The sequence below is a fragment of the Leucoraja erinacea genome, chromosome 25 (assembly GCF_028641065.1).
Source record: "Leucoraja erinacea ecotype New England chromosome 25, Leri_hhj_1, whole genome shotgun sequence".
NCBI lineage: Eukaryota > Metazoa > Chordata > Chondrichthyes > Rajiformes > Rajidae > Leucoraja > Leucoraja erinaceus.
In genome coordinates, this window is record NC_073401.1 from 30,783,948 (window position 1) to 30,808,822 (window position 24,875).

Genomic DNA, 24,875 nt, shown 5'->3' on the forward strand with positions numbered 1-24,875 from the left:
AAGCATTCATACCCATTCTGCTCACAGTTCCTTGCCCATCTACCAACACCACCCACATCAAGCACCGATTCACACAAATTCCACTCTTATCTCATTTTATTCTCCCCATATTCCCACCAACACTCCCCCGTATTCTGTAATTGACCTCAGGGTGATTTACAGAGCAACCTTCAAATCCGCACGTCTTTGTATCCCACGTAAGAAGAAACCCAAACAGTTACTGGGAGAACTTGCAGACTCCACACAGAGAGCAGCAAAGGTCAGGATTGAACTCGGGACACTTGTTGAACATTGAAAACAATGATTTTAGTCTGAAGAAGGGTCTGGATCCAAAATGAATGAACGAATGAATAAGTTGATTGGCCAAGTATTCACATACAAGGAATTTGCCTTGGTGCTCCACCCGCAAATGACAACGTGACCTACAGTGACAGTTAGGAATGACACTTAAAACATTAAACACTAATAATAAAACGTTATCGATTAAACATGAGAATTAACTGAAATACCAGATTTTTGATTATAGAATAGAGCAACTACTCGTGGGAAAAAAAAGCTGTTTTTATGTCTGGCTGTGGTAGCTTTGACAGACCGGACTCGCCTTCCAGAGGGAAGTGATTCAAAGAGTTTGTGGCCAGGGTGAGAAGGGTCAGAGATGATTTTGCCTGCTCGCTTCCTGGCCCTTGCTGTGTACGCCCTTGCAGTGAAATATCACTCATTCCTTCTCTACAGACATGATGCTGCCTGTTCCGCTGAATTACTTCAGCATTTTGTGTCTAACCCCTGATTTTATTTCAGATTTTCAGCAACTGCAATAAATAGAGAGATTAAACTCTGCTCCCTGTCAGAATAATTGGTGCAGCGGACCATCCATCTTGGTAGCGCACGGTAATTGGTGTAGCGGCACGTCCATCACCCTAGGGGCGGGACGAAGGCTGAAGTGGGCGGTCGATAGTCAATAATCCGGCCGGTTAATTGGTGAAGCGAGACATCAATCATTAAGGTGGGCGGGACGCCCAGCAGAGTGGGTGGACGTTATCCCTCTATCTGGCTGCCTAATTGGTGAAGCGAGACATCAATCATCAAAGGGGGCGGGATAACCGGCAGAGTGGGCGGACGTTATCCCTCTATCTGGCTGTCTAATTGGTGAAGCGAGATGTCCATCAGCCGAGGAGCGGGACACTCGGTAGAGTGGGCGGGCGTTAGTTATCTTTACGGGCGTTTGATTGGAGAAGTGGGACGTCAATCAGAAATAGATGACGGTGATTGGTCTAAGGTGGGGGTGGAGCGGGCCGTCGATCATCGGTGTGGGCGGGCTGTGGGAGCCGAGGCTGCGGGCGGCGGGCGCCGGGGCAACGGCGGGAGGGGGGGGGGGGGGGGAAGGAGAGGAGGCGATGACACTTTACCACGTTAGCGAGCGCGGCGGACACCACGGTACGTTGCTGGCGACCTGTGGCTGGAAGCCGCCTTCAGGTGCTGTATTCACCGCGGGAGTGGGTGGCGGGGGGTCGGCACCGGCACTGACGACGACGAGCGGCCTCCACTAGGCCTCAGGCCTCGCTGGGTTTCTCCATCCCCGTCGAGCAGCTGCAACGTGCGGCCTCGGTGCTCAGGCGGCGCTCACCGCGCCAGCGGCGGGAGGCGGGGGGCGGCCTCAGGCGGGGGCTGGAGGGGGAAGCCGGTGTTTGGTGCCTCCCCGCGGGGAGGTCGGCGCTGAGCCGGGCCGCAGCCTCGGGCCTGCACTCCTCCAGCAGTGGTGCGGTGCTGCCTCACCTTTAGCTGTACTATCTACTGCAGATACTTTCATCTCACTCCACCTCTGTCCACTGTATAGCTTTAAAATAAAGTCAAAATGCATTCTAACTTAATTGTATTTTGCATTTTGGCTTCTTGAAACACCACTTTTTATCCTGTCAATTGTTTTAACTAATTCAGGAGGCTGTAACTTTAATTTTATATTACCTTTTGGCGTTTTGATACTTCACTATTTAATCTGTCAATTGTTTTAATTAATTCAAAACATTCACGAAGGTCCTTAAACAACAGAACGAATAGTGTATCTTTAGAAGATGTTCGATTGTTTTGATTTAAAAAAATGAATTTTCTTAATACTAGTGATTTAAAAAAAAAACTGGTAATTCACTTTGTGGAACATTTATTGTATTCTGATTGTACTACTTTCGGTACAAACTTCTTTTGCATTTATTCTGGTTGTTTTGTACTGCTGATTTAAGTCCTTATTTCAAAAAGGATCAATATAAATTGTAAGTTGTGAATTTGGGTTATCTAACTAATCTAACACTGCTTTGATGATAATTAATGTGCCTTGAATGTGGGATAAATTCATAACTCAGTACAGTACATAGACACAAAATGCTAAGAGTAACTCTGCAGGACAGTGCATACAGTACATACATACTCCTTGTCTCCATAAATGCTGGTAAGGACCTGTTGTTGTGACTGGACTCTGCATGGTGGGCGAACTGGTGTATGTTTGTTTTGTAAACTTTCTAGCTAAATTATCTTAACCTTATTAAAACCTCCTGGATTGTAAATAATGTGAAGTGGGCTGTGGAAAATGACCGGTGTAAATTACCCAAAGTGACAAAACCTACTTTTTGTTAACAATATATAAAAGATAATGTAAATGAGCTTCCCTTCACGTTGTTTTGCTATAGGATCTTTCACGTCTGTCTAAGAGAACAGAAAGACTGCTGATCATTATCTTTCACTTAAGAAGGGAGAACCATGTAACAATCCAAGGGTGTTCCATGGTGCTATTCCATCAGACTGTATTTAATGTATCTGTGGAAGGTCCTGACCCGAAACGTCACCTATCCATATTCTCCAGCAATACTCTCTAACCTGCTGAGTCATTCCACCACTTTGTGTCCCTAGATTGTATTTAAGTCTTAAGAATGGGATTTGTGAAGTGGCATAGTTATGACAGCTAAGACTTTTGGTAGCTTATAATTAGGAGAAAATGATTAACAGTGTTTTATTTTATCTCTACAGATGACAAAGAGTAGAAGATGGTCCTGAGGATTCAAGATGATGAACTCTCTCTGATCCCAGACGTTGATTAAGCTGAATACATTGTGATTTTCAATAATTGAGACAGTGATGCTAAAAGCTGTCTACTTTAATGAAAAGAGTAATGTAGTCAGCTTAACTGAATCATCTGTAAATTGTGACTAGTACCATAACATTTAAATAATTCAGTTGGACTGATATATGTTTAATTCCTCCTTAATAGAGGATTAAGTAAGAAATTATTTATAGAATTAATTTTTAAAAGATGGAGATGTTTGAAAGCCTACCTCCTGTGGCCAAAGAGCCTTCAGTACCGCTGAAAGCTGAGCACCAACCGTGTCCCCCACCTCTTCCTCCAAGTGTGCCGCCGCCTCCACCACCTCCCCTGCAAACGTCCTGTGACGCAGAAGTTATGGACGTTGGCTCTGGTGGTGATGGACTTTCAGACACTCCCGCGGGGGATTGTAACGCGCCCAGCCTGGACCAGCATCAAGCGATGGAATCCACTGTCATTAACGACCAATTGACAGCAGTGTCGGGAAGCTGTCCACTGAATCCAAGAACAGCGCGCCACGCACCGGCTGTTCCCAAGTTTGCCCCCGATATTAATCTGCTCAAAGATGTTAAAGTCAGAGTAGTTTTTTCGGATAGCAGTAAAAGCAAAGACAGGCAGGTGGTGTATGCTGGCGTTCAGTCTGCTGGGAAAGGTACTGAAACTAGCAACAGCATGAATGGAGGTTTGCATGGCCCTCCTTTTGAAGGGAAGGGAGCAGTAGGGTCATTGGGTTTCTGTAGTAGAAGTACTGATAAGCAAGAAGTTGAAGACAATCAAGAGAAAAAAGTGGAATTTGCAGTGCTCGATGAACTAGACTTCCCGGAAAACTTCGAAACAGATGAAGTAGAAGGAGCAGGTTTCAAATCTGAAATGATCATTCAACAGGATCCCGTCGATGAAGAAGCTCTGAGTTACTCGTTTGAGGTATGTGAGCAGGGTTCAAAATACTCACGCGCACATGAGATTGCACGTGAAATGCCTTCCTTTCCTTTCCCAATCAGCCCCTAATGCCAGCCTTGTGCATGTAACGTTCTTAACTGCAATTGAGCCATTAATCATTTTCAATAGAGACACAATGGGCTTCGAAATTCTTACCGGATAAGATTTCAAGTCACAGTGATCATGTTTTCTGATTGTCCACTCAAAATTTACATGCATCAGGTAATATGTCTAGTATTTTGAACCCTGCGTCTTGTCCAGTCCACTGAGTGGCTCATCGTATCCATTTACAGAACTTTTAAATCTGGTGAAGAGCCAAAAAAGCTGACTTCCATTCATGGCACAACAAACCTGTTGATGCACGTAAATAGAAAAGAGGAAAAGACAGTCGGACAGGAAAGGTTTAGAGGGATGTGGGCCAGACGCAGGCAAACAGGTGAGCTTAGATGGGGCATCATAGGTGGCACGGACTAGTTGGGCAGAAGTGCCTGTTTCCGTGCTGTATTGGTAAATAATATCATGATTATTTAATGTACAATACTATGTTCGCTTGTTTCTGCAACTGGTCCCTCAATCAATAGCATGGAACGAACAGATGTACCAACTGCTGCATAGTTGTGATGCCAGTCCCTTGTCTATGAGTTGGTCAGTCGGAGTTGTGTCCACCCATCTGTAGGTGTGTATGGATGAACCAACTCTGAAGACTGACCAGAGCATTAGATAAAGCTCAGTACAATGATGGCATTGATCGCAGGCCGGAGCTCTAAACTCTGACAACGGAAGTGTCAAATGTGTATCTTTTGCATCTTCATTTTGTTCTTCGTAAGTGTTTCGATTTGAATTGACTTGCCCATTTTATAAAAATAAAACCATTGATTTATACAAATACATGAAGCTATTTTCAGTATTTAGAAATTTATTGTAATGCCAGAGACATCAAAATATTTAACGTGACTCCATATAATGTTTAAAGTCAAGATCTCCAGTGATATCATGCATGCTTAGACAATTTGGACTTATTCTTCAGACATGCTATAATGGTCTTTGTTTTAAGCCAGCATTTTGTGAATCACAGCTATGTGCATAAAAAAAAAACTAAAAATGCTTTTAAAGTTACCAGCATTTTTCATCAAGATGTTTCACCAAGAGTCTGTTTTAAAAAAATAATCTTAGTTGGAATGGAAGTTACCAGGGTGATGGTTCATGGTATCACCTGAAGCCATTGTACATCGAGGAAGAACTGATTTGGTTCTAAGCAGTTTGAAGATAGAAATGGACAAGCAGGCACAACATTTTAGAGTTAAATATCTCCCTGTCATCAGTGTGCCCCAGAGATCCTGGCCTACCTGGGTCACATTGTGGAATGAAGTGTATTGTGAATTCAGTGTGATTCGCTGCTGCTCGCTGTGGTTCAATTGAATCGAGGAAGTAATCTGAACGCAGCTGAAGTTCTTTTTAAAATGCCCCACTTAGAAATATTCACACTGTTACAGTAGGATGGCCTTTGATACTGTCTCTTGCAGGATGATTTTGATAACGATGTTGATGCCCTCCTGGAGGCGGTGCTGCCTCCTCCCAAAAAGAGGAAGCGGGTTGATGAGGATGTCGCAGGTGACAGTGACCACCAGACTGATGAAGAAACCAGCGTGCAGCCAATGATGACCAAAATTAAAACTGTGTTAAAAAGTAAGCAAATTATTCCACCAACCTTGCTTTCTCCTCTTTCCTTCTGAAAGTGTCGTAGTGCAGTTCCAGCCACTTATCGTATCTTATAATGTTTATCGAAATACAGAAAATAGGTGCAGGAGTAGGCCCTTCGAGCCACCACCGCCATTCAAAATGATCTTGGCTGATCATCCAAAATCAGTACCTCATTCCTGCTTTCTCCCCATATCCCTTGATTCTGTTAGCCCTAAGAGCTATATCTAACTCTCTCTTGAATACATCATGCAATATAGAACAGTACAGCACAAGACAGGCACTTCAGCCCACAAGGTCCGTGCCGATATATTTAAGGCAGCATCTCTAAAGGAATAGATGACGTGGGAAGTTGAGGGGAGATTTGATCAGAGTTTATAAATAGATGAGGGGCATAGATAGGATAGACCTTTTTCCCCCAGGGTGGAATTGTCCAACACACTAGAGGGCGTAGCTATAAGCTAAGACGGGGAATAATTTAATGAAAGTGTGCGGGGCAAGATTTTTTAACGCAGATTAATGGGGGGGGGGGGGGGGGGGGGGGGGGTGGGGTCTGGAACATGCTGCTAGTTGGTGGAGGAGACGGGTACAATGGTGGCGTTTAAGAGACTTTTGGATAGGCACATGGAATTGCAGGGAATAGAGTGATATGGATCATGTTCAGACAGATAAGATCAGTTCAACTTGGCATCATGTTCGACACAAACATTGTGGACCAAAGGACCCGTTCCTGTGCTGCACTCTTCTATGTTCTATAAGAATCCAAATGATCGTTTCTCACGAGAGGTAAAGAAGGGGAAATATTGGAGGCATGTTGAAATAACTGGAAAACTTTATGTTTCCAGTGGCTGATGTAATTTTGTCATGTGTAATTTGAATCCACTCGATGGGGAGTGTACTTTTATGTGACTGTAGGTGCTAATGATCCGTGTCAATTAGTTTTATTAAATTTTCATCTTTTGGTTTCTGTGTCCTGAAAGAACTAAGATATTTTGAATCGTAGTTGGCGTTATAATAATTTTAATTTCTTTAGATCGTGGGCGTCCACCGACTGAACCCCTTCCTGATGGCTGGATCATGACATTCCATAATTCCGGTATTCCCGTTTACCTGCACAGAGAAACTAGAGTAGTTACCTGGTCACGACCTTATTTTTTAGGAACGGGAAGCATCAGGGTAAGATGAACTAAATAATAATGCTGTACACTATTACACTTATTGTATGTTGTTGAGGTCGGTAACGATTTAAAAACAGTTCCATCAATACATGGAGGTCTTTTTTAGAAATTCATTCTTGGGTTAGTAGCATGAATGACAAAGCCAAAAGTTGTTGCTCATGAAATGGTGATGATGGATGTTCAGTCTCTGCGAACCTGCTGAAGTATTTACTTCATATGCTAAAGTATTCTTGTTTGGGTTAATTCGATAAGTGTTACAGTAGTTCTTGCACCTTAGTAATTTTGATCAGAAGTGAAGTAGATTACAGTCGATCCCGCATTTTGTTCCCCTACAATCACCTAGTTAGAAAAGTAAATGAGATGGCATAAAAGGCTAGCTTGTCACCACATGGGTTTTGGGTTGAATCGTATATTTTTAGCCAGCATTGTTTGACTCTGTTTCCCTATAAAGCCATGGGCATTTAAATACTGAAAAATCAGTCTGATATGTTAAGTTTCCCAAGTTGTGTTCTAACATTGGTATTATATCAATCTGATGGAGAAGGCGAAGCATTCCTTTTGTATTTCCCACCCTGCCAATCGTGGGAAAATAAATTGTTCTACAGACTTAAAAGTAATCATTTTGAAGAAAGTGGATCGGTTTGTAAACAACTTGGTTTGTTCTCTTGATATTTCTAGTTATAAAATCATGTATGTGTGCATGCTCTTATCCACTAGAATTATCAATTGAGCAACCAACATATTTTACAGACATTCCTAAAACAATTTTTGTTTGTTTCTTCAATCCATTATTAGTCCACACTGATGCTAATTTTGATTCCTGATGTTTCTCCTTTTCATTATCTTAAAACTAGCGCGTAATTTGCTTATAGAGATCGTGTGTTACTTCTGTGAGGTGTTCTGTTATAATTTGTGTCGCTTTTGGCCAGAAAATTACACTTTTTTGTATGAACGTACAGTCTGCAGGTTTGGCTCTTAATTTGCTGTTGATCGATGTGCAGTCAGATAGTCTTGAAATGATGAAAAGGGACACCCAAACGCTGGAGTCTCAGTGTTGTCAGCCAGCATCTGTGGAGAACATGGATAGATGATGTTATGGATCAGGACTCGTCTTCAGACTCTGAAGAAAGGTCATGTCCTGAAATGTCACCTATCCATGTTTTCCAGAAATGCTACTTGACCAGCTGAGTTACTCTGGTATTTAGTTTCTGTATTGGTTACATCAGTATCTGCATTTTCTTGTGTCACCAGAGATGAAACGATGTCCCACCTTTGTGTCTTTTCAGTACTTGAAGCCGTGGCTTTCATGCAACAGCTCTCTCTTCTTCATATCTTGCATTTTGTTGTATTTACCACATGTCTTGTATCATCCTTGCAGATCAGTGTTTTGTAAATTTCTTTCTTGTTTCATGCAGAAGCACGATCCTCCCCAGAGCAGCATTCCCTGTCTACACTATTTAAAGATGAGAGACCAAGAGCAAGAGCAGAATATGGCGGCCAGCAATGGTGAGGTAACCAAAGTGACCATGAATGGAGATTTGTCCCCAGACAAAGTTCAGAATGCTGCTGTAGAAATAATTGAGGAAACAGACTGCACTGCCACTGAGCAAAACTCTGTCACTAATTCAGTATCTCTCAGTAGCTCAGGGGCAATGAACTCTAAATCCTTGGAAGAACGAGAAGCCTTGGGTGGAATCATTGCAGCAGGAGCCCTGGGGCAGGTGAAGGCTAAAGTAGAAGTATGCAAAGAAGAATCTATTGGTAAGATGATGATCCTTATCTGGAATAGAATGTGGTCTTTCGAGCTGAGTATGTAACTTTTCCTATTCTCTTCTGCTGTGTGTGAGTGAGAGAGAGAGACCTCCACATATTTAAGAGAATTTGCTGTTGGACATTTCCACATCTTATTTTAGAGACATAAGATAACTCATCAACTTTTTTGTTGCATGCTTTCAATCCCTTTCGTAAGTATTAAATCCACACTAAGCTATCCTATAGGGTCATAACCAAAAATAATGTTTCGTAATATATTAAAGGCTTTTGTCTGTCTCATTTTAGTGTTGAAAATTTATTATTTACCATTACCATTACCATGGTACATTACCATTGCTGTACCTGTTGTAATATGCTCTAAGAGTTCCCAATGAATATGAATAATAATGTAATCATGCAACTTACTTTGTGCTTGCAATTTGTGAATATGGCCTTCATGATGGCATAATATTTCTGACAGAACCCTTGTTACTGTCCTCAATCTGATTTTTGTGTATTAAGTCCTCATTTCAAGAGGTGCTGCAAATTCCTGAAGTATTCCACAAATCTCTTTGGAAGATTCATCTGGTCATTTGGGTTTTATTGCTGCAGAATAGTATATTTTTCCTCTTCCAAGCAATTTTTAATTAACCCAATTACGGTCTTTGGAAATTGGATGTAGTGGTGTGTTTAATGCAGCTTCCCAAATGCACATCTTGTGCCTGGCAGAATAGATAAGTTCACTACTTTCTACTTTTCTCTTTTCCATTTTATTGTCGACACATTTTATTTAAAAAAAAAAAAAATCAACCGAATTTCCAGTCATTGAAGATTTTAAAAAATACTTGGAGAAGCGCTTTGATTTTGAACAAGTCACTGTGAAGAAGTTCAGGACCTGGGCTGAGCGTCGGCAGTTTAACCGGGAGATGAAGCGGAAGCAGGCAGAAGCCGAGCGACCAATTCTGCCGGCTAATCAGAAGCTCATTACTCTCTCTGTTCAGGATGCACCCACAAAGAAAGGTAACAGAAATGTGTATAATTTTCACTAACTTTTGCTTTGAACTCTACATTTCTGTAACATTTTCTAAAAAGTACATTTATGTTCTCTGTGCATTCATGCATAAATCAAAGGCTGACTTTTTGTACCCCATGTATCTATAGGCATGTTGATTTTGATCTTGATGTCCAATTTTTGAAGCTGTCAGTTTTACCTCCATGGCCCCTCCCTTCCCTCTTCTCCCCTCCACCACAGACATACAAAGTACACTGTATGATGATGCAAGTACGCGCACACGCACACACGCACACGCACGCTCACATTAAAGGTAGACCAAGGGTCTTCAATAAGGTAGATAGTAACTCAGACTGCGCTCTGGTTGTTAGTCGGATGGTTCAGCTATAATGCAACTGAACCATCCTACTGAGAGCGGTCCTGAGCTTCTATCTTCCTCGTTGACTATCATAGGACTATCTTCAATTGGACTTTATGGGATTTTATCTTGCACTAAACGTGATGCCCTTTATCATGTATCTGTACACAGTGGGGGATAGCTCGATTGTAATCATGTATAGACTTTCCGCTGACTGGTTAGCAAGCAACAATAAGCTTTTCACTGTACTTCGGTACACGTGATAATAAACTGAAGGAAGCTTCTCTGTCCCCAATCCAAGCCCCACGAGAGCAGAAAAGATTGTTTTCACAAACTGGATATTTTAAGTCCTCCCATTTTGACTAGGCTCATCTGGTCATGTTGACAGATTAATAGCATGAAGAGTTCAATTTAATATGCTTGTTTTAATATTTATAATGTTTTGCAGTTGGAAATTGTGTAATAGACTGCTGTTGGATTTTTTGTGTATTGAAAAGATGAGTCGTATTAAACTGTAGGAATGACAACCAACATTTCTCAGTAGCCAGTGCTGTATGAGCATAAAATGTGTTGTTTTAGTTGCAAAGCTCTACTCTTCTGTATTGTGTGCAGGATTACCTGGGCTTGAGGGCATCCCTCTGATTTAATTTCTGCCTATATGTGATTCATAAAATGCAAAGTTCCCCAGATATGTGTTATCAGGCATAAACTTGACCATGGTACTCCAGCCCAATACTTTCAAAGGCCCAGTTACACTCTCATTACCCCAGTCATTCCCTCATCTCCCCTTCAGTTACAGTTTAGTTTATTGTCATGTTTCACTTACAGTGAAACATTTTTTGTTGCGTGTTATCCAGTCAGCGGAAAGACTACATGATTACAATTGAGCCATTTACAGTTTATGATACATGATAAGAGAATAGCGTTTAGTGCAAGGTAAAGCTGTCATAGTCCTATTGAGAAATTTCTCCTGTTGGATTGGAAATACAAAAGCTTAGAAGCATGAATACTAGATTCACAAACAGCATCTTCCCCCCCCCCCCCCCCCCCCCACTGTTACCAGACTATTGAACAGACTTCTCGTGAGTTGAAGGGTGTAGTCCCAATCTCACAATCTACCTCGTTATGTTTAAGAAGGAACTGCAGATGCTGGAAAAATCGAAGGTAGACAAAAATGCTGGAGAAACTCAGCGGGTGAGGCAGCATCTATGCATCTCGACCCGAAACGTCACCTATTCCTTCGGGGTCTCGAGCCGAAACGTCGCCAATTCCTTCACTCCATAGATGCTGCCTCACTCGCTGAGTTTCTCCAGCATTTTCATCTGCCTCATTATGATCCCTGAATTTTTTTTTTCTTCTTTTTTCGTATTATGTAACACAGGAATGGCTTCATCTTTGACGTGTACTTTGTCATAACTTGTTTAGTTATTGGTTGGCTTGCAGCTGCACCACAGTATTCATTGCCTTATTGTTGCTTTATTGTCTATTATCTATTGTCCGGTGCTTCCCTGCAATTCCATTGAACTCCAAATCAAGAAAAGCTGTGATCTAGAATATTAAAGATGCACAGAATGACCTTGCAGGAAATTTGAGTCATAAAATAGACAGATTGTATAATGAATAATGAACCGTAAAATATAAAATGAGTGGTACTGTATATATTGCATTAATCATCATTATTTGGACGACCATTTAATGAAAATTTGATTGAGCAAATATGTGGCATTTATCATCAAGTGTGTGATTTATTTCAGAAAGGATGAATGATTAATTTTGTGGTAGCACTTAATCTGGATATTATATTGTGTTTAATTAAATTTTATGACTTAATATTCCAAACACATCTCACAGGGGCTTAAAACTGCTTCTGACTGAAGTTTTTCATTTAGAATCTTGTAATTTCATTGTCAGAGTTTGTCATTAATCCAAATGGGAAATCGGAAGTTTGTATACTGCACGAATATATGCAACGGGTCCTAAAAGTTCGCCCTGTTTACAATTTTTTTGAATGTGGTAAGTTACCTTTTGTAAGTATTGCTTTCAAAGAATTATTAAGTGTTCTGCTCCATTTGCCTCTGAAACAGCAGCAGGCTTCACTCCAATGCTGTGGTGGGCACACCATTCCCAGGGTTTTTTTTTTTCACTATTTGAGTCCTAACATGTATGAATAGTTGGACGAACTTGGATTGTTTTGTCTGGAGCATCGGAGACCCAATTCTTTTTAATAAATTAATGAGATGGAGTAGACAAGTCAGAAACATTTCCCCCAGGGTGGAAAGGTCAAAGACTAGAGGACATAGCTTTAAGGGAGAGGAGCATAGTTTAAAGGAGATGGCCGGAGGAATGTTTTTTGTTTACACACTGTGTGATGGGTGCCTGGAACGTGCTGCCAGGGCTGGTGGTGGAGGCCAATATGATAGTGGCATTTAAAAGGCTTTTGCATAGCAACATGGATTTGCAGGGAATGGAGGGATATGAGTCACATGCAGGCTGGGGATGTTAGTTTAATTAACATCAGGTTCAGCACAGGCACTGCAGACCAAAGGGATTTTTTTCTGTGCTGTACTGTTCCATTTTGTATGTAATTAATGTACACATGCTGCTGTAATACCAGTGCATAGCATTAAGAGGTGGTTTTCACTGCCTTGGATGTGGACAGCGATAGTGATGGAAGTTTGGATGTCCTTATGAGAGGTATTGCCCAACCATTCTGGAACTTGCCCACTTTCTTGGTATCCTCCTGTTGTCCAGTGGGTCCACAGAACTCTGTGTCCGAGCTGAATCTCCTGGCCTTAGCATCACAGATGACCTCCCCTACGAGTGATCCAGGCACTGACAATATAAGTCGATACACCTACAATGTTGGATTGTTCTGTGTGAATGGGCTCATGAGGATGCCTGCCTGCCTTGTGAGAACCTTCGGAGCAGGAGGTCCGATTCAGTGAGTTCTCATGAATAATGTGGGGTGGCCTTAACTCAGTGAAATCAGGGATATGGTGAAACATTGGGCTCTTGAAACATTTTTTTTGTAACTCAACTTGTGAAAGTTTCTTTAAGTCTAAAAAGTTGTTCTTAAAAGCAATAACTTTTTTTAATTGAAAAGACCATGTTTTTTTTCTATTTCCATTTTAGAATTCCCTTAAATTCTGCCGATTGTCAGAAACACCTATTGATCCACTTTGAATCAGCCAATTGGTCTGATGATGTGGGTGTAGATAGCTTATTACTGCAGCCCAAGGCACTTTTAAATTTACCTTTCCCATAATTTAAAGTCATTACCAATTGACTTTACAGGCGTTTGTTATTGACTATTAAAAGTGCTGACTCCAAATTCCCCCTGCAATTCAGACTGAAATCTCTTGTTGAAAGGATGTCTTTATGTGCAGAGGAGTCACGTAGGGCTTGCTGGGAGTAGCTTATTGTTGCTGAGTTTTCAATAGTAGCTCAGCCAGAGCAACAAGGGCCCAAGGTAATATTGCATTCATAACAGTACAACGGTGGCATATTGGTGCAGTGATAGAGTTACTGAATTAGTACCAGATACCCCGTTTCTATCCTCACCATGGGTGCTGTCTGTTCGAAGCTTGTACATTCCTGTGACCTCGTGGGTTTTCTCCGGGTGCTCCGGTTTACTTCACACTCCAAAAACGTACAGGTTTGTGGGTTAATTGGCTTTGGTAAAATTGTAAATTGTCCCCAGTGCGTAGGATAGTGCTAGTGTACGGGGTAATCACTTTGCGGCACGGACTCTGGATAGAAGGGCACTGTTTCACTGCACCTCTAAAGTCTAAATTACAGCACTGAAACAAGCCATTTGGCCCACAATGCCTGTGCCGAACATCATGTCGGGATCAACTCTTGTCGTCCGAAATGTAATCCATATCCCCCCCCCCCCCCCCCCCCCCAATCCCTGCAAATCCACGTGCCTATCGCAAGGTCTCTTTAAAGCCACCATTGTATCCGCCTCCACCACTGTCCCTGGCAGCGGGTTTGCCACCTGTGAACGAATGAATGAATAAGTTTATTAGCCAAGTATTCACAAACAAGGAATTTGCCAAGGCTGCATATATATATTAAAAAAATAACTAGCCCCACACATCTTTAAACTTTGCTCCTCTCACCGTAAAAGCTTTATGGGCATTTATTTACAGCAATTCTTTCCTATTTGATACTTGATATAAAAATCAATAAAGTTCGCAATTTAAAATGTTAATCTTTGGAAGATCCAGCTTTTTGTAATGTCCATTGGATGTTGGTATGAAAATGGTCATAACTTTTTTAATACTAATATGAAAAGTTGGTAAGCTATCAAGCCAACCTCACATGAGCGATAATTGCAACTTTGCCAAAATCAAGCCAACCACGCATGAGCGATAATTGCAACTTTGCCAAAATGAGCATCATCCTGAAACGTTTTGTGCACATAAAACAACGGTGTATCTGACTTGGGCTGTGTTGAAAATTCTCAACCCCACAACTATGGGCAGTGGCATTTGTGGAATTTAAATAGTACCGTTCACTTAATTGGTTGAGCCTTAAACTATTTGTCTTTTGTTCATCGGCTTGTTTTTTTCCAAATAAAAGTGTACAATTTTACTGCAATCATTAATGCAAAATGACTAATTCAAACCTGCCATTTAAAATTATTAACAATAGTTTTTTTTCCTATATATTTTAACATTTACATCCTGCATTTGCTTCAGAAAATCCAAGTGATCCTTTTGGAGCCTCGGTTGTTATCGATGGAGTCACCTATGGTACAGGAACTGCCAGTAGCAAAAAACTTGCAAAGAATAAAGCTGGTAATGATTGTTTATTATAACTTAATTGCTGTTGGCAATAGTGGAGACAGATTCAATTTAGTGTTAAAAAAGAGCTAGTTAAAGTCAAGCTCCAATAATTGGGTTTGGTGGGATTTCTGGCCCATTGGAGTTATTAATTCCCCAATGCACTTGTGTTTTTAAGCTGTCATCCAGTATTGCGTTGAAAACTACGATACAATACGATAGAACTTTATTTATCCCAGGAGGGAACTTGGTCTGCCAACAGTCATAAGTCATAACAGTCATAGTTGCAACTGTAATAGGTTGCATCAGGAGAGCACATGGACTAGGCACCCAGTGGAATCGGATGAGAGTGCAAAACATTCCATGGTGATCTCGTCAGTGCCAAACGTCAGGGTTTTCGGATGACAAATTATTGTCACTGTACTATTCCCTGTGCTATCTGGAAGGAAAGAATTGGCAGATAACGGGTGAATGTGGGCAATTAGGACCGGCTAGGTTCCTATTGCATTCTCACGCTTACCTGAGTCGCACCGGATCCCCAGGTTTCATGCTCCACTAATGATTCTTACTAAGTTCACTGGAGAATTCAGCATCACCGGTTCCTCGCTCCCCTCCATTGAGTCTGTCCAAAGCAAGCGTTGTCTGCGGAGGGCGCTCAGCATCGCCAAGGACTGCTCTCACCCCAACCATGGACTGTTTACCCTCCTACCATCCGGGAGGCGCTACAGGTCTCTCCGTTGCCGAACCAGTAGGTCGAGGAACAGCTTCTTCCCGGCGGCTGTCACTCTACTCAACAACGTACCTCGGTGACTGCCAATCACCACCCCCCCCCGGACACTTATTATTATTTATTCAAATCATTTGCTATGTCGCTCTTGCAGGGAGATGCTAAATGCATTTTGTTGTCTCTGTACTGTGCACTGACAATGACAATTAAAATTGAATCTGAATCTGAATTCATTGTAATTCCATGTGGACACAAGGAACTGCAGATGCTGGTTTACAGATAAGAGACAAAGTGCTGGAGTAACTCAGCCAATCAGGCAGTATTATTTATTAGATTATTGTCATGTGTACTAGGGTGCAGTGAAAAGATTTTTGTGTGCTATCCAATCAAATAAAAGACGATAGATGATTACAATCAAGCCGCCCACAGATATGGAGTGCAAGGTCAAATCCAATGAAGTCCAATTATAGATAGATTGAAGGTTCCGATGAGGTAGATGGAAGGTCAGGAATGCAACTGGAGAAAATTGATGGGTGACAATTTGGGTTGGGACCATTTTCAGGATCCCAACCTGAAACAGCACATATCCATATTCTCCAGAGATGCTGCCTGACCCGCTGAGTGACTCCCGTGCTTTGTGTCTTATTTTTCATTATACCGTTCGTTTGGACAGGCTGAATGGCTTCCTCCCTTGCTGTGAATGTTCTCTGATTTCATCCTTGGAGGATACAAGCTCTTTCCTGAGCATAATTTTATAAATGTATTCAGTGACCTAAATGTACCTTCTAATTTGACGCGATCCCCTTCCTGGAATTTAGAAGTATAATTTTGCATGCATTTTTCTTGTCTACAGTTATAGTGCTCTTTCCGTGTTGTTTCTAGAAAATGAACAGGTTTGAAATCTATTCGCCATAGGGCATCATTTCAACAGTTTGTTCATCTGTTAACTTTGCAGCTCGTGCTACACTGGAAATCCTCATTCCTGACTTTATCAAACAGACCACTGATGAGAAGCCCAAAGACAGTGATGAGCTTGAGGTAAACGCAATGTAGTGCAATTCTATTTCTTGTTTTCCAATGGGACACAAGAGTACTATGTAAGAAATGGGATTAGATAGTGTGGCCCCTTGAGACCAATCTTCCCTTCTGTAGGATTTTGGCTGATCAGTTCCTGGCCTCCACTTTCCTGCTTGGTCCTTGTAACCCTTCATTCCCAATGTGCCCCCTTCTTCAGACAGGCATACTTTGAATCCTGTATTGTAATACCACTTGTTTTTCTAAATTCCACTGAGTACAGGCTCAATCAATTCCTTTAAAATTCTATCAATGTCAGCCTTCCACTGTTCTCCAGGGTAAAGAATTCAATTTATTCTCCTCTGAGAATAAATTCTCTTTATCACAATCTTAAACCCATGACCTCTTATTCTGAGACTGTGCCTCTCTGTTCTGACAGATTGCCTTTGAATCTTAAGTTTCAATAAGATCACCACTATATCCAATGAGTATAGACTCAAACTTTCCTCATAAAACAACCCTTCATCCCGGAAACCAACCTGGTGTACACTCTCCAAACTGCCTCCAATTTAGATACATTTCCCCTGAAATAATCAATGAGATTATTGCACGATCTCTCTGATATACAATATCATTTTCTCCAATAAAGTTTATTATTGCATTTCCGACCATCGAAGACCCATACACTGGTTCTATCCTACACACGAGGGATAATTTACAGAAGCTAATTAACCTACAAACCGACTCGTCTTTCAAATGTGGGAGGAAACCAGAGCACCTGGAGAAACGCACGCGGTCACAGGGAGAAAGTACCAACTGTGTACACACAGCACCCATAGTCAGGAACAAACCGGGATGTCTGGCACTATAAGGCAGCAAATCTACCAACGCACCACTGTGCAGCTCTGGCGTGCGCTGTCGCCCTTGTCATTTCACTCCTGGGGAGGAGATTCTGACTCTCTACTCTCAAGTTAAGTCACATTTATTTATATAGCACATTTAAAAAACAACTCTCGTTGGCCAAAGTGCTTTGCATTTGTTATAAGAATAGCACAACAAAACAAGCTACATACATATATACATGTAGCCCTCACTCGGAGGACGTCAGGAAAGACTTGGGGGTATAGATAAGTCTTTAGTCTTGACTTAAAAGAGTCGATGGAGGGGGCAGTTCTGATGGAGCACAGTGGTGCGTTGGTAGTTTTGCTGCCTTATAGTGCCAGAGATCCCGGTTTGTTCCTGACTATGGGTGCTGTCTGTACACAGTTGGTACTTTGTCCCTGTGACCGCGTGCGTTTCTCCAGGTGCTCTGGTTTCCTCCCACATTTGAAAGACGAGTCAGTTTGTAGGTTAATTAGCTTCTGTAAATTGTCCCTCGTGTGTAGGATAGAACCATTGTAGAAATGGAGAATTTTTTTGGCTCTTTTCTTGGTCTATCAGCATCTCAGAACCACAAAGCTGAAGTAGAAGCAAGTCATCCTCAATCCTAGGAACTAAACAGTTACTGACTGAAAATAATAATCACAGAATTATCAATACACACTTAGCAGTGCTTACAACAAAGCCGGTAACATCTGCTGACCTTTATGCATTTATTAATTCATACAAAACCTTCCAGAAGGATTCCAACTCCAGTAATGAGGACCTTGGTGAGTTGCTGAGTTTAGCTGCACAGCTGCTAGAAATCTTTAATTCCACCAGGGACTTCCTGTTATTTCTTAGAATGAAAGATGGTGTTAATATTTTCTGGATTTGTGAAGTTTGTCATGTAAAATCCATTTGTCTTCTTGCTCCTTCCCCTCTAACCAGTCCATCCATAAGCTGGGATACTGTCACCTCAACCCTCCCCTGCAGGATGTTGGACTGTCTGTGGAACTGGTGCGCTGCAATGCTGAGAACTATATTGTATCTTTCCCTTCACTCTACCTATTATACGAGTTGGGCTTGATTGTATTTCTGTGCAGTATTATCTGATAGCAGCTTGGTACATGTGACAGTAATAAACCAAAACCTAATATAACTTTTGAAATATGAAGTTTGATCCATTAGCAAAAACTCGAGGGAAACAAATAATCTCACTAGCCAAAGGTTTTGAATCTTTGTCATTCATTATTCATGGCTTTTGATGATTAATGTTCATGTTTAGAATGAGCACAGGTATAAAGAATATTGGGCCTATGTATCTCCAGAAGAGTTAAGACAACGTACAGTAAGCCCTGTTTGGCTTTTTTACATTCTGTTACATCTCTCATAAACTACCTGTACCTATTTTCATCTTTGTTCAATCAAGGATTGATTATGACAGGTGTGGAGAACTGAAAAGGAGAAACAAACAGGAAAATAGAAAGTGCAGGGGAGCTTATGGAATGTGATTAGAAGGATGAAGAGGGGGTAAAGCATGAAAAGCAAGTAAGAAGGAAAATCCCCCCCCCCCCCCCCCCCCAGCATATTCAAGGCAAGCTGGTAACCAGGGAAAGAGCGGGGCCTGTTGGGGATCAAAAAAGCTGTGTGTGTGTTTGTGTGCGTGGCATGTTGTGTGGCGTGTTGCAGATGCTGGTTTAAACATAAACAGATAGACACAAAATACTGGAGTAACTCGGCGGGACAGGCAGCATCACTGGAGAGAATGCGGTGCGAATGTGTGCATGTGTTTAGTTTATTGTCAAGTCATGTGTACCTCGGTACAGTGAAAAGCTCAGAGAAAGACAATACATGATTACAATCGACCTACTCACAGCTTACCGATGCATGATAAAGGGGATAGCGTTTAGTGCAAGATAAAGCCAGTAAAGCCAGTAAAAAATGTGATTCTTTGAGCTCCGTCTCCTGCAACCTCACAAATCTCCATCTTTAAACCTCCACCTGGGAGGTACGGTGGCGCAGCGGTAGAGTTGCTGCCTTTCAACGCTTGCAGCACAGGAGACCCAAGTTTGATTCCGACTACGGGTGCTGTCTGTGTGGAGTTTGCACATTCTCCCCGTGACCGTGTGGGTTTTCTCCGAGATCTTCGGTTTCCTCCCACACTCCAGATGTACAGGTTTGAAGGTTGATTGGCTTGGTATAAGTTTAAATTGTCCCCAGTGCGTGCAGGAATAGTGTTTGTGTGGGGGGAATCGCTGGTCGGTGCGGACTCGATGGGCCGAATGCCCTGTTTCTGCGCTGTAACTCTAAACTAAACTAAATATCAGCTTGTGCCCTTTGGTGTTCTTGCTTAAGCCAAATAGTCTTGGCTTTGTCTGCAAATGTGTCTGTTGCGTTCCTCCATGGAAACGTTCCTTTTTTTCCCTCCTGACTCTTCTGTCAATACTCAGCATTCACCAAATGTCATGGACATATCTACTAAGCCTTTAAAATAAATGGAGGCAGTAGTCTGCCCTTTTCTCCTTCAGTTTTTTAAATCCAAAATAGCTCTCCCCTTGAATTAACAATGGGTGAAGTAAGTGTGTGTGGGAATTCATCTTGTCATCCACATTTAATTTTAAAATATGTGGGTGTGATTAATGTGCATCTGTCTATGGTGAGCATTGTATCATTTGTGTGTGCCATGCTTAATATCAAGGTGCATTACTATTGATAATTTAGCCTTTTCATTTAAATGCTGTCATACAATGGTTTGGAAACAAAAACGTTTAAATCTCCAAGTACTATTATGAATTACTTTTCTTAAATACTGTCTTATTTGATTATGTTTGTTACCAGTAAGGAGGAGTGTATTTAGATATAATTTTGCTTGAATATTTATATGTCATGGTCTTTTGAACATGGTCAATTTAACATGGTCACTTATGAATTATATCTTTGTCATCCTCCTATTTGTGAATTGTTGCCTGCTGGATATTAGCATTCATGTGCTTCAGCAGCCCCTGAACGCTTCACCCTAGAAGTCGATCTATCTGAACGTGAGTGGGTTTGATGACTGCCTTTCCTCTGACACCATCTATAAATACTCACTTCCCAGCGAAGGTCATGAAATAGCTGTTGAGCATAAACATGGCAGATTCTCCCTTCCCTTTTGTCCTGCGACATTGGAATGTTGAGAATGAACCCGTTTTGATTGTTCAAATCCCCAGTCATGTGATTAATTGTCGTGTGTACCGACAGCAGAACAATTCAGCAGCATAGCCGGCCTGTAAACACAATACATATGGATAATGTGTAATAAACTAAAAAAAATCAATAAATTAATAACTACAAAACTGATGCAAAGAAATCCATACTCAGTGCAGAGAAGTTCATGGTTGAGGATAGTGTAATGTTACTTTTTTGCATATCTTTCATTCATTTGTTCTATGTCACTACATCATCGTCTATAACTCTTGTTTCGCTTTTCCAAGACTTTCATTCTGAAGAAGGGTCTCAGTCCAAAATGTCACCCATTCCTTCTCTCCAGAGATCCTGCCTGTCCCGCTGAGTTACTCCAGCTTTTTATGTCTAAGCCAGAGCTGAGCCTTGGCTGATTGACTCAGTGTACAGAATGTTATTGGCAAATCCATCTTTTTGCCTTGGTATGCAGCAGATGATGTGACTAAGATGATGAGCTGGACTCTCACTGACAAAGCTGCACACCTTGTGAGAGTTAGTTTCTTTATCTGTCATTTACAACCCTCAACCTTTTGTCAAAGAGTCAAACAGCACAGAAACAGGCCCTTTGGCTCGATTCGACCATGAGGTCCCATCTGCTTGCTTTTGGCACATCCCTTCAAACCTTTCCTATCCATGCATCTGTTCAAGTGTTTTTTGAATGCTGGTGTGTTTTAATATCTGCCTTATTTACCTCATTTGGCAGCTTGTTCCATATTCCCACCACTCTCGAAGTGAATAATTGCCCCTCAGGTTCGTTGTAAATATTGCATCTCTCACTTAAACATGTCCTCTTGTTTTTGATTCCCCTACCCTGGGTAAAAGTCTCTGCATTCACACTATCTATTCCCCTCATAATTTTATGAGATCACCCCTCAGCCTCCTGCGCTAAAAGGAATAGCCTGCCCAACCCATCCCTACAGCTCAGGTACAGGTAACACCCTTGTATATCTTCTCCACACTCTTTCCACCTGAATGACATTTTTCCTGCAGTAGCGTGACCGAAACTGAACACGGCCCTCCAAATGCGGCCTCACCACCAAATTGTACAATGGTACTTTTTTTTTTTACGCTGTTCACTTTTTTTTTAATCTCCCCTCTCAGTTTAGGAAAAATCCCTTTGATCTGTTTTTTTTTGTTCTCTTGATGCAGATTCTCAGTGCCATCTGGCGGCAGTACATTTGATGCACCATAAATTAACAATTGTACTTTTTTTTCTCTTTTCTTCTTCTGTTATGTACTATGTTTACATATCATGTTGTGCTGCAGCAAGTAAGAAATTCATTGTCCTATCTGGGACACATGACAGTAAAACACTCTTGACTCTTGGTATTCACTGATCTTTAAAGTAGAGCTCAAAATGAACGCTGAATAGTGTGGCTCTGCTTGTGGAATAGTAATGTGGATTTCATTGTATTGTAGTACTTCAACCACATCAGTATTGAGGACTCAAGGGTGTATGAACTGACCAATAAAGCTGGACTGTTGTCACCATATCAAATTCTCCATGAGTGCCTTAAGAGGTAAGCCAGAAAATTGTAGTTTCCTCCACCTGGTCATCAGTCTGACATTTGCCTTGATCTCTCTGACCTCCTGGTCCTCCACAACTTCCATGTCTGATTTTTATTTCAAATTATAAGAAACAAGTTGAGTTCAATATATTTTTGACACAAAGTGCTGGAGTAGCTCAGTGGGTCAGGCAGCATCCCTGGAGGACATTGATGGACCCTTCTGATGAAGAGACCAACACAAAGTGTCACTTCTCCATGCTCACCATGGATGCTGCCTGACTCCATCTTATTCCTTCATTTTGTGTAGTTTCTAGTAAACGCACATCTGCACTCAGAGGGTGAATCTGGAATTTATGTGGAGACCAAGTCAACAGATATTTTCAAGGCAGGGATTGACAGATTCTTGATTAGTAAGGGTGTATAAGGTTATGGGGAGAAGGCAGGAGAATGGGGTTGAGAGAGAAAGATAGATCAGCCATGATTGAATGGCGGAGTAGACTTGATGGGCCGAGTAGCCTCATTCTATTCCTTGAACTGATGAGGTGCACAGCCATACAATGTCACATTTGGCATTTGCCGTATGATGAAGCTGATAATATGCCTATGTAAAAAATGTCGGTATTAAATCCCTAAATAAATCTTTAGGTACCTATATAAAGGGAGCATTAAATGTAAATATGTTTATGAATGGGGAACTCCAGTGTAAATGCTGGTATTTCTAATGGAGAATGGACAATACATTTGTTGGCATTATGTATTACTGGATTGATGGACCAGCTGAATAAATTCACTCTTTGCAGGACCATTGTGCGTCTAGAATTCATGTTTATACATGACAAGAGTCTCGAATGTTTACTTTGTATGAATTTACTGGAATCAGTTTTGACTCGATGCCTTAGTTCAGGCTAAATAGATTTTCCTTTACAGAAATCATGGAATGGGCGACACAACCATCAAGTTTGAGGTAATTCCAGGTAAAAACCAGAAGAGCGAATATGTCATGACCTGTGGAAAACACACAGTGAAAGGCTGGTGTAAGTATGGAAACGATTATAGTGTTGCTTTGTGTTATGTCCAGTATTCTATAATAGTTATAACAGACTGTTAAATTATTTTATTTTATTTTGATTATGAAAATACTTATTAAATGCATGCTAATATATGGTGCCCAAGTCTTTATTAGCCAGAAAAGAGTCAAAATGCTGGAGTAACTCAGTGGGTCAGACAACGGCTCTGGAGAACATTGATAGGTGACATTTCAGGTTGGGACCCATCTTCAGACTGATTGTCTGGGATAGTGGGGGGGGGGGGGGGGGGGGGGGGGGGAGAGAGAAAGCTTGGAAAGTGGTAGGTGGATGCAGGGGAGGGAGAGAGGTGTGGGGGGGGGGGGGGGGGGGGGATTGATTGCTAAAAATGACCAGAGAAGAAAACTTTATTCGCCAGTACTATACATTGAAAAGTTGGTCCAGTTAACACTCATAAGACGACTGGAGAAAATAAAATTATTTTTCATCTCACAACAGATGAGGGAGTGAGATGATCAAAATCCTATTCTTACCAACTGGCTCCTTGATGCCATTCCCATCAGTTGGGTTTTTGAAACTCTTTTTAAGGCAGCTTCCCAAATTTCATTAGTTTGTCATATGCACCAGTGTGCAATGAAATCCCTTTGTGTGTGTGTGTGTGTGAAGCTGGCAGAGTAAACAGTATAGACGATAATGGTGGATACAACAAATACAAGCATGAATGCAAAGCAGCAGAATGGTGCAGAGACTGCAGAGTAACCTGAAGCGAGTGCAATAACCAAATTATTCGATATACTCGTACATGGAGGAGGTGATTGATAGCAGTGAGGAAGAAGACTCTTCTTACTTGGGTTCTAGTATAGACTGTGGCCCCGTTGTTGGACAAAGACAACGATTTTTCTTTGAAACTGTCGTATTTTAACCATGCACGTAGAAATGTAATGGGTTTTTTTGGTTGGAGACCATAGAAAGTGACTTCCAGAAATGCTAAGCTTAGGATTTGACTTCATGATTTCTTGACGGCATTCCAGTGATGTTGATGGATTTCACTCTCTTGTTGTGCAAGTACAACCATATGGTGACAGGATTACTTTGAAGGCCAATTAAATGTCTCCTAGCCTGCGCTTGTTTATCTTGCTGCTTGTTAAATCTAATACATTTATCTCTGCATTCTGCCGCCTTGTTGGGAATTTGTGTTTTCTTCACTAGCGTTGAGTGCTATCTATTGACTTTGATTACAATTTCAGACGCGCATTTTGCTTGTACTTGATACGGAGGGTTAACTTGAGGTTTTTGTACGTGTTCACGTGTCAGACTTTGCTGTTGTCTGATGGGAATTGGGTTTGGTTATAACGTGTAATTGGCAAACTGCAATGAAAGTTGTTGATTTTTTCCTTCAGGCAAAAACAAACGAGTTGGCAAGCAGTTGGCATCTCAGAAAATCCTACAATTACTACACCCTCATGTGAAGAACTGGGGATCATTACTACGCATGTATGGCAGGGAAAGCAATAAAATGGTCAAACAGGTAAACTTGGAGCTTTGCTGTGAATGTAATGTATGGGATACAAACCTCTCGACCCTGGCATGGGGGGGGTGTGTAATTTAAAAGAGTAACAAAATATATTCAACGTGACATGATTTTTCCAGTCCATATCACTGCCCCATTAGTATAGTTTTAGTTTAGTTTATTGTTACGTGTACCG

At 41.4% G+C, this 24,875-nt stretch overlaps 1 protein-coding gene across 3 annotated transcripts; it reads left to right on the forward strand.

Annotated features, from left to right (window-relative positions):
- Positions 1-1,371: 1,371 nt before the first annotated feature.
- Positions 1,372-24,793, forward strand: dgcr8 (DGCR8 microprocessor complex subunit). Of its 3 annotated transcripts, none has more exons than XM_055655443.1 (12): positions 1,372-1,434; positions 3,016-4,012; positions 5,551-5,713; positions 6,759-6,901; positions 8,319-8,664; positions 9,478-9,675; positions 11,937-12,038; positions 14,729-14,827; positions 16,495-16,577; positions 22,056-22,156; positions 23,072-23,178; positions 24,570-24,793. In XM_055655443.1, exons 2-12 carry the CDS (start codon positions 3,299-3,301, stop codon positions 24,776-24,778), a joined length of 2,265 nt encoding a protein of 754 aa, XP_055511418.1. In that variant the 5' UTR covers positions 1,372-1,434; positions 3,016-3,298; the 3' UTR covers positions 24,779-24,793. The 3 variants fall into 3 exon arrangements, with proteins under 3 accessions (XP_055511418.1, XP_055511419.1, XP_055511420.1); XM_055655444.1 differs by having other exon boundaries at positions 1,373-1,473; XM_055655445.1 differs by lacking the exons at positions 1,372-1,434; positions 3,016-4,012 and adding an exon at positions 4,105-4,849.
- The last annotated feature ends 82 nt before the right edge of the window (positions 24,794-24,875 follow it).